Raw genomic sequence first — 13,519 nt, 5'->3', positions numbered from 1 at the left:
AAAGTTTAAACCGACACACCTAAAGCGTCCTCTCGAAAGCCACTATATCAAGTCAAGTTTTTATTATTTAGAATCACGAGTGCAAATTGCACCAATTTCAACGCTGTGCTTCTTCGACCCTTTGCAGATGATAAGATGAGTGGTTCTTGAGATAAAGGAGCCAAACACAGATGGACATTTCTGGAATTATTCCATATGTAATTGCATTATGCTTCTCTGGTACAGTATATTATAATATTTCTCTGGTGAATCATGCAATATTAACATCATTTTTTGATATAAAGTGAATTGTAGTTAGCTTTAAGCCATAAGGGCAGGGTTTACAGCTCCTATTCACAAATGCTCTTATAAATAATTACTATCGGCTCATAAAGCTTTTTATATTTCTCTATATATACTTTATGGCATTTTATATTCGAGCAGCGAGTTTACAGCGAAACCGATGGATTCACTGTGGAACAATGTTCACCTGCAGCTGCTGAGTGATTTCATAAGTTATCTGCTTTGTACATTATCCTGAATTATCCTGCAAGGGTCTATTAAACACACACACACACAGACACACTTCACTTCGTTTGCTTTTCACATCATGAGTCACCAGAAGTTGAGTGCAGCATGCAAACATTTACCGTGGAGCACAATGAGAAATTAAGACCTCCGTAAGAGGCTGACAGGAGGAACCACAGACACACTTTCTATTTTCTCTGCTGGGAGAAAAGGGAAGCATGATCCATCAGCAACCAGGCGCTGTGAGCTGAGGAGACGTAAGTGGGACATGCACTGTGGAGGAGGAAAAAAAAACAAAACGCATGACCATGATGTGGGGATGAAAACCTCCCTTTGTCCCTGCTCTGGAGTTTAACTGAATTACAGCAAATCCAATTGAAACGCACGGGATACGAGTCATCCATGCATTCTTGTATGTTCTCAAAAATAAGCCCCTGTGCTTCTCCTCCTTTCTATTCGTGGTGGTTTTTATTTTATTTTGTGCAGAATCTGCTTCCTCAAGTGTCCAAAGTGTGAAGAATGACACGCAACGACAAGAAGAAACGCCTCTGGTGGAGTTGAATCAGTCTCATGTGACTGAAGCAGCACAGAGGACGAGACCGGCTCTGTGCTCCAAATGTGTCCCAGCGTGGTGCGCTCCTGCTCGGCTGCACGGTCCCGAACCCACCGCCTCCAGCCCGGAGAGACAGAGAGACACTGGGCGGCAACTCCACCTCCACATGAAGCCAAATGCTCCAAGAGTTGACGCGTAGCAGCGTTTTGACGACATGCAGCAGATAATAGAGCTTCGTAAAGACGAGGTTTATTCACGGCGGCGGTGTTAATTCCCCATAATGGCGATCATTCATCACCATCCTGTCTATAGCCGGGAACAGCCCCGGGTGCTCCTGCCATCCCCGAACAATTCATCCAAGGATATTAATAAGAAACAAGACACAACTACAACAGCACCGCACCATCACGCACAGGCGCACGGTCACGCCGGCTGCAGCGTTCGTTCTGACCCCGATTCCAGACGCACATCCAACGGCTCAGCAACGTTTCCAACATCGGACAAGCAGATGCTTTTCAGGACAGTGACAAGAGAGGGGGGGAAAAAATGGGAGAAAACGCAGAAATCACATGCGGGGGAGGGAGGGAGGGAGGGAGGAGAAGACGGATAACTCACATTCTGTCTCCGGGAACAAGCAGGCGGCTCTCCACCATCATATCGGGCAGAAAATCCAGATTGTAGGATGAAGTCATGTTGCCTGCCTGCCTGCCCTGTGTGTGTGTGCAGTGTGTGTGTCTGTGGAGTGTGTGCAGTGTGTGTAGTGTGTCTGTGGAGTGTGTGTGTGTGTGAGTGTGCGCGCCTCCGCCGCTGTGCCGTGCGTCCTGCCTGATGAATAAAGCGTCGCTCTCGCCCAAACTGCGCCTGGACGCGGAGACGGAGAGGGACAGGTGCAGGAGCCGAGGCCTCCCCGAAGGCAGTGAATCCAGCCGCTCACACTCAGTCCGCATCCAGCAGTTGTCACATTCTCCTCTCCCTCTCCCTCCCTGCTTCTCTTCCGCCGGGTCCTGTCTGAAAATCCGCTCTGCAACAGCGCAACTGACGGACTGAGAACCAGGTGCCGCGCCGGGGAGGGGAGGCGTGGCGCGCCGCGCTGCAGCTGATCTTTAACTATTAGGTCTCCTCCTCAGTCATGGACGTGTCTCGTGTCTCTGCCTGTCTCCAACCATTGCACAGCTTTAAGAACACAGAGGCTTATTTAAACCGGAGAGTGGATGTTTTTTTACATTTGCATGTTGGGCACCAACTGGATACAAGATGGTCACAATCAGCCTCCTCATTCCAGAAACGTCCCTGAAAGACTGGATGTGTTGAACTATCAGAGTCAGGGTAGTTTAAACGTTATCTTTCTTTATCAGGCTCCTTGTTAAACCAGTGGAAATCTAATCTCATTTATGAAAATCAAGATGCTGATCGATCCACCGGACAACCAAAAGTTCAACGACAACTGTTTCTCCTTATGTGATCAGGAGAATCTTGAACTGAAGTCACAGGCACACAGGAAGCTAATGTGATTGGACCAGATTGGGGCTGATGTGCTCTCTTACTTCTGCGTTCTGAACCGGCAATTCGCGAAATTGCAGAGTCGCTTAAACAAGGAAATAAGGAGTTAATCCAAGTAGAAGAAGGTAATCGAGGCGCAACGAGATGAAGTCATGGGTGATTTGCTCTGTCGTGTTCTGAGCCGATGCCAGAGTTGTTTTAACAAAAATATTCCTGACTTGTAAAAATGACAAATTTCAAATTTCCTCATTCGTATCAACACGCCAATGACGTCAATGCAGAGAACAAGGAAAACAAACAACCAAACAAAACAGAGCTGAAAGGGCAAGAGCCTCGTCCACACTAGCGAGCTCCCGACCGTGGAAGATTACTTCGTTACCCGAATATCACGTAATTCTGCTAAATACTCAGCGTAGTAAAGACAGCAGCTTTTCAACATCTAATAATCCTTTTAAAAACATGGATCTATTACTCAAACTCATATAAACCGTTCTGGTACCACACCAAATTATCAGATTACTGCATCTTCTCTGACAAAATTCAAAGTATAATTGACTCACTGATACAATGAATAAATACGATGCAATAACAACTACCTGAACACAATCACACACGCTTCAGAGTGGTAACCTAATAAAAACATGGCCAGTTATGTGATTTGCAATCAAATGAGTTGGCCAAATTTGGAGAGGTGCAATTACGCATGGGGATAGGCTTGTAATAATGAACCAACCCATAATTTGCAAAATAGCTGACTCTGTTTAACGCTGCGTTAATTGTGCGGATGCAGTGAGCCTCCCTGTGGAACCCAAGTGGACTTGAATGCACCCCTGTGCAGCACGTCTACCAGGTTGCCCCATTTCCTCCCTCCTCCATCGGAGAAAAGAGGGGAGGCACTCCAGTAAAATAATGAGCCTCTCTTAGACGGAGAGATGCAGCTCTCTGGGGGAAGAATATGAGTATCTGGGTCAATGGGAAAAAAAAAAAAGAGTGCTCAGTATGCACACATACAGCGGGGCAAGTGTATGCCGTGGGTGGGACTTGGCCCGCGGCTCTGCTCAGGGGTCGACTTGCATGTTTACTTGCAAGGACCGGGGTCAGAGTATGGATGGGAAAGGCCGATCCTACATCGGCGCCTCGGGGCTCGCGGCGTCCCAGGAGCGGGGACGACGCAGCGTGTTTCACCGCACTTGAACCTCCACCGAACAGGGGTTGTAGAGGACATTATATAACCAACTGCTGCATCACACTCGGCTGCGTTTCAGTCACAGGCTTTCATGTTCAGGCCTGACTTGACGCTCAGAGCTGTTGTTGCAGATGACAGTTCATAACCCAAATCCAACACTTTTTACAAACTGACAACAGCAACACACAAAGTGGCGACAAAAGAACGTTCCTCTGCACATTTGATGCTGATTTACTATAAATAGCTCAAGGAATCCACATAGTTTGGTTGATAAATCAAATACAATGGAGGTGAAGGAAATTCTGTCCGTTGCTTATTTCAGGTGTAGATAACTTCCAAGCTGCAATTTAAGGAATCAAACCTGGTTGTGCCCAAACCCAAACAGCAAAGGGTGTCAACTGTGGATTGAGCTGTGATTCCGTCCTATCAAATGTCCAATCCACAGATAGTCAACTTACAGTTATACAGAAGAAAGGCTGAAGGCTAGAACTCAGCCATGTCCCACATTATAATGAAAACCAAATCAATACATAATCAGAAACTGGATAACATGGGTGATGACGGACGGCATAGAAAGAAATTGCATGTGTATGTTCCTCTTATGTCTATAACAGCACGACCCTGAGCGACTGGCTTCAGATAACTAGCGGTGAGAGTGAATCCTGACCTCCTGCCCTCCATACAATGATGCTGGAGCATTTAATTTATGAATGAAGCCTCGTGTTTTGTCCCTGGACCTTGAGGCACTCATCGAACATGCACGACCCTGACAACAGGGGAGTGTATATTTGTTGACATCTGGAAAAGGATGGAGCCCGAGATAATCGTCACGCAGCTTCAAGATACGAGATCTTTGCAAAGTAAAGATAAAGCAATGCAATCATGGCAAGATAGAGACAGAGAGTTAACGGTGGGTCGAGACGTTGATGAACCGATGACTTTGTCCAATCAAGGGTCCAAACTCCAAAAGACCAGAATCCAAATCCTCACATCTGAGAGGCTGAAGCAACATTTTCCTTCTCGTTAAATGGCTTAAATGATTTTCAGATCATCAGAACTCTTGATTAATTTTGGTCAATCGAGCCATCAATTGATTTACGAATGATTTAAACGCTGCTCATCAATGTGATAAATTGCAGGATGTACCTCATCGAATAATAAGACGAGAGGTAATGAGACTCCCAGATTAGAAAAACATAAAAAAACAAAAAAGGATCTTCCATCACGACATTTCTAAAGCTTCTGCACGAGCAGCAGCAGAGAACGGACGTCGGGTTCTGGTTAAAATCTTTCACAGTAACGATTAACCTGCATTTCAGTGTAAAAATATCTGGCAGGAGAAATAATGATACGTCTGCTAATTCTCCTCAAACCTTGGAATCTGCTTCCCTGACAACTTTTGGACGACATGACAGTTTCCAAAAGTGCAAGCAGCCCCCGGTGGGGACGCACAATTAGTGTCACCAGTTCAATATCTCACTGTAAAAACTCAAAAGGTGTTTAGTTTGTCCAAAAAAGAGAGACAAAGGACCCACTCCTGATAAAGTATTTAAATAGAAAGTACTTAAATATAAACAGAAACATTCAATTTCTGCCGATAGATCCCTTTCACCTAAATCTTACACACTGGACGTTTAAGTCGTTCTGTGTTGACGATTATAGGACGTACGAACTTGACAGCCCTCGAAAACTGAAGCCAAATTGTCTCAATCGCCCCCTGGTGTCCGTCTGCAGAATAGGTCATAAATCCCACCACTTTCATGTCAGCAAATGAGACGTGAACAATCAAACTGCAAATTCCCCCCCCCCCCCCAGTAAAATCGGTTTAAATTAATTTTTGTTATTGCAACAAATGCGACAGCTTCGATACCGCAACCCTGGCTCCAAATGACATCATTGCCACAAGATGGCAGCGTTCATATCCAACACAACATTTTGGCTTCATTTCTGGACAGCCGGAGGAAGTGGAGACACGTCGTCCATCTTTGTCAACACTCTATGTTTTGCCATCTCCAAACCAAACAGAGACCACGGTGGTGTGGTGAGGTAAGTGCAATAACATTCTCTGTGCAGAAATACCACAGGGGAAATAATTTAGTAAGTGACCCTTGATATTTTACAGCTGCGTCCACTTCCTTGGGACCATGAGAAATGCGTCCTTGAGCCTGTATTTGACTCAGGGCCAGTGATCAGACCCCGTGAACATTTCATATATGGTGTTGCACCTTATTTTCTCCCTGTGGTTGCTGTTGTTGTGCTCGTCTCCCACCCTCACCCATCACGTCTCCTATCTCTCCATCGCTTCACCCGAGGGCCCCGTGTTCTGCCGGATCCCCCTCATGGCAAGGTCTGCCCCTGCCCTCGCTTGCTCTGCTACTTTTGTCTTTCTCGTCTCTACCCTCTCTAGTTATTTCTATCTATTCTCCGCCTTCATCTCTCTCACCTCGGGCTGGGGGGCCTCAGCTGCCCGAACAATACAAATCGATCACTTAGAAAAGGAGTGGGGAGGGCGGAGGAGGAGAAGGAGGAGGAGGAGGAGGAGGAGGAGACAGGGTGGGGTGAGGAAAAAGAAAGAGACAAAGACGGGACCAGAAATATCTGGTCTTACAGAGGGAATTACGGAAAATAAAAAATCCTACGACACTATCAGACACTGTAAACTATCTGTGCTTCCTGCCTGCATCTCGCCCAGAGAGGATTGTGGGTAGCTAATGGCACCGGCTTTTCACACGTGAATATTTGATAAGGAGCTGATGAATAATTCAGAAAAGCAAGCAGCTGCGTTTGAGCATAAGTGGACATGTGAGGAGCCTGAAACCAGAGCGAACAGACAGGAAAGAATCCGGTTTGATCTGTGCATGTATACATATAAAAATATATATACTTATACAGTGTGTGTGTGTGTGTGTGTGTGTTTGCATATGAATCACATCCTAAACTAAATAATGGCAGAAGTGTCCTGATAAAGTATCGTCTCTCTTCTTCTACTTTTGTATTCTGTTAAGTCCAAAAACCAAACAACAGAGGAGTGGGAGCACGCTCCGCCACACTCTCTCCATCACCCCCCACCCCCTCTTCAATCTTCAAATTTCATTCCTCCATTTTCATGCTTTCGTCCGTCCGGCTCCCTCTCCGCCGTCCTTCACTCCATCTCTCCCTCCCTCTCCGTCGGGGTTGTTATTGGTCCGTGCTGGACTCTGGTTAGGACACCGTGTTCCAGTTAACATGGAGCCCAGCTCTACCTGTGGGGCTGCAGCCTCCAAATGCTCACTGACCTGTTTTGCACACAAACTCAGACACAGTGTGCGCTGCGATGCATCAGGTCTATTGTCATCATGTCAGGAATAGAATCGCTGCCGGGGCACGACCGATTTAACCATTCAAAACGGACGATATGAGATTTATTGGTATCAGTGTTTGTTGATATATATAAAAACTTTTACGATGCATGTATGTTGACGTTTTACTTGGAAACTCTCAGTTGCCTCCAGGGTGTGAGCGTGTTTGTCTATACATCGGCCCTGCGATGGACCAGCGACCTGTCCAGGATGTTTCCTGCCTCAGAGGGTAAAAGAAAATCAATCATATCCATGTGACCTGAATACACGCATGTACATGTAGACGTACACAGGACATTGCGATCAAGTCCCACACCGTCGAGCAAATACCTCCTGACCTGCTCGCTGATCCTCACACGCTAATGTCCGCACCGGTGGTCTTGACATAACCTAAAGTGCGTCCGTCTCTCACACACACACACACGCACACAACCACACACACACTTGATGTCCTCTGCCCCTGAAGAGGCCTCGCGGCTCTACTGTTGCTGCTGTCTGTGAGTTTTAATGGTCTCTGCCCGACTGGACTGGACAACGCTCGGCCGCACTGAAGTAGAAACATATCGCCGCTGTCAGGGGGAAAAACCTCGTATATCTCCCGACTCTCCTCGAGATGGTTCTGCTCTGGTTTAGGCTCGAATGCTTGGGTTTGTTTGGATTCATCCTGTGGATCTAATCAAGCTGTGTCAGGATTTCTCATCCCTATGGAGAAGTGAGAGTAGAGGCGCAGCTTTAAAATAACTTTTTAAACCATGGACCAAAAATATTTGGAGCTCACATCATCGCTTTTATCTAAAACTACAGTTATGAATCTGACCCTCTGCTCAGGGCACAGAAATGATCACAAAGAGCGTCAGGTTTTGATTTTGAAGCTTTTAAAAGCACCTGGAATAAATCTGGTCTTCGCCCAAATGAAGCTTTTGCAGACAGTAAACCGCCATCGCCGCTAATCCCTCTCGCCGAGCACAGACAAAAAAAAAGGTTCAAACCGTCTCGTAAACGGCAGCAAGCTGTCACAACTTAGCGCCGGCATATTCAAATTTCAAACAGCTACCTCCTGCTGCCGTACGAGGCCACTGATGCGCAGAAAATATGTAACGAGCGTAAACATTTGAAAATTGGGAATGTTTGACACGTTTTCTGTTGACAGCAGCTAAATAAACTATCACAAATCTTCTGTCTCCTGCAAAAACCAGGTCTCTTTAAATGTCACAACAATGACAACGTGTGTTTTATTTAGAGGATTTAATGGGTTTTTAAAGTGTAATTAACTAAAAGATGATGTAATTGAGCTGTTGGAACGTTCAGTGTATGTGAATAATCAAGTATTGAAGTGTAAAAGTCATTAGTATTGCACATGTAAGCTCTGAGATGCTGTTTCAGGGGGTTTTAACTGGAGTTTGATGTCGACTCCTGCAACGATGCAGCAGAGCTGACGGACTCCATCCTGTTTTACGACATCACACTGAGGATTTTGAGGTTATTTGACCCGTGTCAGCAAAAAGTGTTTATGCCCCAAGCGAGAGTGAAGCACATTCAGCTCTTGCTGTCACTCTCCATACTGTTAGCCAGACAACCAGGGATGCTAGTGAGCGAGCTAATACCCCTCAACCTGATTTTTAAATATGTGCACAAGGTGGGGACCGGCCGCAGACAGCAATGTTTCATTACTCTCTCGAGTTTAATTAGCCCGAGAGGTAGAAGAAGAAAAATCCTTAATGGAGCAGAGACAACATTAAAACCATTAACCGGTTTTATTGTTGTGGCTGATCGCTGTAGTTAAGCCATAAAGCCGTGGAAAATAATTGGAAAAGTTTTAAATCACATTACTGATCAGAAAACAGGCTGCGAACATGTACAACCATCATCCTCAACATGAAAAACTCTGCAGCATTTGGAGACACAGGCTCTCAGCTGGATACTGTAAACACTCGTGCAGACCTGCGGCGGTGTGGACGTTAAATGTATTTCTATTGAATTTCACAGTAAACCCCCCCCCCCCCCCCCCCCCCCCCAAAGCCGGTGTAAGTTGTACACCGTGCACTCGTTTCTCCTCTCGATGCAAATGGAGGATGGAGGGATATTCTCTGGCCACTCAAAAACCTGTCCGCTCCACCTGCGGTGCATCGGAGCGAGCTCCAACTGTAATTGGCCATCGCATCGGTGACAGAGAGGGGCCCTCCATTCATCACCAACCCCACCCCACCGCCCCCATCTCCATTCGTCTCTCCCTCTCTCTCTCAGTCGCCAACTCCGACCAATCTCTCCTTCACTTTCCAATCCCCCCCCCCTTCCCTGTCTCTGTCCTCCCTCTCCTCCCTCCCTCCCTCTCTGCTCCTTTTCCTCATTAAAGTGGGACCCAGGCAGTAGCGGTCACTGCCTCTCATTTATTTTCATTTGAAACTGGTGCAGCTCCACTGATCCTCTGGGGCTGCAGGAGAGAGAGAGCAGGATGGTGTCATTCTGATAACAACCGGCGCACACACATGCACACACACACACACACACACACACACACACACAGATGTACTGTTAGTGCACAAACTCTCACACACACACACTCTCAGAAAAATGGAGGAACACAACACCGCGCATGCAACACACACACACACATTGGAAAGAAGCCACTTCCGAACACACAAACACAAAGCGAGGCGTATACACATCCACAAATAGATGCACTTTCACACCCATTTCAATTCATTTCACGCACATATTCACACATTTCATGTACCTGCAAGCTCCCGGCCTCCGTCCCCTCCCTCTTCTGTCACATATATGCACCCTCACCCCTCAAAGTACCACACCCCCCCACCCTGATTGTGTGGTTGTGTGAAGGTGATGATAGCAGGGTGTGAATCAGGGGCCGATAAACCCGCGTCCATTTTCGCCTGTATGATTGCGGGTATCGATCTCGCGTGGTGCACGTGTGTGCAAGCATTCGCCTTTTTGCCCGCCCACCCTCGCTTCCTGTACGTGTGTGTCCATGCATTGTATTAGAGTCGTGTCGGGAGCGGCCCTGCCTGACACTCTTTGATTGAAAAGGTGCTCGGCAGATTAAATCGTTGTAGCGGAGACAAGGTGCGCTGCCTTCGCCGGGGCCGCGACGGCTGGTTTAGCAGATTCAAGAAGGCCGGGGGGAGGACTGGCGGGGGAGGAGGAGGAGGAGGAGGGGAGAGAGGCCGTTTAAACGCCCATTGCCCTGACCCATCTGGGGAAATGAGAAGGAGACGCAGTGACTCTAAACCAACGGTCATATCTCTAATATGAGACTAATATCCTCCACACCATTAGATAGGCACACAGTGCGGGGTGAGAGGGAGGGGGACGCCTGGTTTAACTGCCAGCACACCCGAGGAAGGACGGGAGGAGAAAGGAGGAGAACACTGATATAGAGGAAGTCTAAAGTTCCTCTTACACACTCCTTCCTCCCTGCCCCCCCCCCCGTCTGTAAGTAGAGAGACAGACAAATGACACATTTCTGGTTCTGGACACTGAACTGGAAGTGAGGCAGCGTCTGTGAAGCCTCAACTTTGAGAGAATTCTCTGAGCGCTGCAGATTCGTAAAGTTCAGGGACGGATTCAAGATTAAACGAGCATCATTTCTGTGAGTCTTTTAAAAGCATTTATAAAATCTGACCTGTTCTTCCACCAAAACACACAAAACATATTGTTCATATTTTTTAAAACCTTTTTCTAAACATAGAAACATGAACAAAATCATTCTCAACACCCCTCAAGTTATTTGAGCTGTGTGGATGTTTTTCTTCGCTCCTGTCCCGCCGCTCTCTGGTGCCGCACATAATGAACAGAATGACGGAGGCCCTTTGCTTTCTGCTGCAAAAAGAACGAATGTTCGAACTATTATGGGTTTTATTTTAGATTTAAACAGAATCATGCAAAAAACCAAAGTCCACTTCTGCGGGTTAAGTGTTAACAATTTACTCCTGTTGCCACCTGAACTCAGCCACCGTCAGTCTGCGTCCAGCACGCCAGATAAACCTCTGGAAAATTCCCCCCGTGTTTCTCGCTCGGAGCAAGCGCTTGATGCAGAAACCGTTCAAAGTCATATTTTTCATCGGGAAATTGCAAATGAAGTGCATGCCTCAAAAGCAATTTCATTTGTCACCCAATGAAGCATTCACCAATTCAGTCAGTAAATTATGGTGCAATAAATTACTACCTGCAAACATCAATGAAATATGTTGACTTGTTGCAAAACAAGTCGACCTCAGCATGACTGTTTTTCATGATCGGGTGCGCGGCAGACGCTTGTCTCAATCTTTTATGCAACAGGAGGGGAGAGCAGACAAATTGTGGCTGGTGGGGTATCGCTCTAGAATTTATCAGTAATGGGAACTTAAAAAGAAAAAAGATTAATTTTCAGACGGATGCGATACAGTACGGATGGAGAAGAAAAGGGTTGAGAGAGAGAGAACAGTTGGGAATCTCCCTTTCCTGCTCTTCATCCTCCTCCTCCTCCTCTTCCTCTCTCTCATCTTATTATTCTTACAGAACGTGAGCTGACATTTCTCCATCTCATCACCTTTCCATTCATTCATACTTGAACCATCACCAGATTCTTCTTTTTTCAAAAACACCTCTTTTATACCAAACTTAGTGGAAGAGTTAGCATTTTTGTTTTCAACGACGGTACAAAAACACAGTGTCCTGCCAGCGTTGCATCTTGTACGACAAAAAGAGAAAACGCACAAGTACACAAACGTTAATGACTATTAATGCACCAGTGCTGCAGATATTGGTGAATCTGCTCATGTGCAGTAGGAAGATTTAAAAATCTGTGTTCTCAGGAAGTTTATAAACTTTAGAATAAGATCATTTTATGAGTAGAAGCTTCGCTGACACCACGAGATGCTACAACTTTTCATACCAAAGAAAAATCTAAGAATATAAATGATACATATTCATGCAGATGTGGGCGGAATAAAATAAAAATGCAAACGAGCTGCAGGGCTTAAACAACAACAGTACGATGCTGTGTCTAAATGAAACAACTCAAATGGATGTGAGGTGTCAAAGGTCACCGACACAGGAGAAGAAAAAATAAATAAAAGTGCTGCCGCCGCACGAAGCCGGATTCTACTTCCTAATATTTCAGCTGGTCCAGGAAACAGTGTTGCTAACGCAGCAGGAGAGAAAAAGACAAAGACGAGGAGAGAGAGAGGGAAAAGAAGTACAAGCGTTGGATGCTACGCTCGACTGGGCAAATCTCCTGCCATCAAACAACAACACTGAGGCAGCGTGTCCAGGTAGACTCCTAACAGCCAATCCTCTCAAATGAGGGAGAAAGCCAGGAGCTGCACTGTGTTTAGAGACACACACACACACACACACACACACACACACACATACACACACGGGTGCTCACAAAGCTTGTTGATACAAATGCAACCATGCAACAACGCCACACCTTCGCTGGAAGTGTAACAATCCCCCTGAGGGATGCACGGACGCAGCATCTGGGTCAGAAAAATGGGTGCTCACGAGTGTGTTGTGTGTGTGTGTGTGAGTGTGTGAGTGTGTGTGTGTGTGTGTGTGTGTGCGTGCGTGTGTGCACAGATGTATATGTGTGTGTACCTCAGCAGCAGCTCGTCAGTCCTCATGGATCCTGCGCTGGCGACTGCAGCGGGGGGGCAGCACACGGCATCGACACACACTCTGCCCACAAAGCCCAGCTCGGATGAGTGCTCCAACATTACAAACAAACAAATGCACCTTATCAGGCTACAAGCTGCTCTCTCTCTCTCTCTCTCTCTCTCTCTCTCTCTCACTTCTGCCTTTGTCCTCTTTGTCTCTCTGTCTTCTCTCCCTTCCTTTTGCTGCCTGTCGTCTTCAACAAGCTGCCTCTCTTTGCTTCTCTGTCTCTTGCCTTGTTCCTCTCAGCCTCTGCCGTTGTTCCCTTTTCCCTCACACAGAAACAAGCAGCCCCCCCCCTCCCACCCATCCACTCTCACTCTCTCTCTCTCTCTCTCTCTCTCTCGCTCTCTCTCTGGTGGAGCAGCCGAGCAGTGGAGACCCCGCTGGCTTGCCTAGCTGAAGTAATCCCCTGTGACAGCTCCGCTCATGCTGTTATGTTGTGGGCCTATTTGAGTCTAACACCACAGCCCCGGTCCAGATCTGGCCTGCCTGCGAGTCCACATGGGCCCGGCCCAGACCGGCACCGTGCCACCATTCACATGTTACTGCACATCATCTCTGTGTTCAACCAGGCAACCGGACTTTGGATGTACAGCCGGAGCCGGAGCGGAATATAAACTGACCTTAACTCTGCTTTGCCACTTTTTCATGAAGTTTTCACGAGGTGAATAAATCATGTGCATCATGGCAAAGTTGCACTGAACCAGTGGAAAGAAGCCACGTTAAACACGGAGCTGACAATCTACAGTTTATTACGAAGGGGTGTAAATAAACTCA

General features: G+C 46.7%; 1 protein-coding gene across 36 annotated transcripts in view; it reads right to left on the bottom strand.

Moving 5' to 3' along the window:
• Positions 1-13,519, bottom strand: part of celf2 (cugbp, Elav-like family member 2) — a 174,599-nt gene that overhangs the window by 103,414 nt on the left and 57,666 nt on the right. For 3 of the 36 annotated variants that reach the window (XM_069519748.1, XM_069519749.1, XM_069519757.1), the window contains exon 1: positions 1,676-2,113. The exons of 10 other annotated variants lie outside the window; for them this stretch is intronic. In XM_069519748.1, coding sequence (XP_069375849.1) covers positions 1,676-2,007 — 332 coding nt within the window. In that variant the 5' untranslated portion in view covers positions 2,008-2,113. Of the gene's footprint in view, positions 1-1,675; positions 2,133-12,682; positions 12,966-13,519 lie in introns of those variants that run through there. 23 more of the 36 variants (XM_069519754.1, XM_069519746.1, XM_069519759.1 and 20 more) reach the window with 16 other exon arrangements.

The sequence above is a fragment of the Paralichthys olivaceus genome, chromosome 23 (assembly GCF_024713975.1).
Source record: "Paralichthys olivaceus isolate ysfri-2021 chromosome 23, ASM2471397v2, whole genome shotgun sequence".
In the NCBI taxonomy this organism is placed as follows: domain Eukaryota; kingdom Metazoa; phylum Chordata; class Actinopteri; order Pleuronectiformes; family Paralichthyidae; genus Paralichthys; species Paralichthys olivaceus.
The sequence above is the reverse complement of the archived record's forward strand: the minus strand, read 5'-3'. Positions and strand labels throughout refer to the sequence as shown.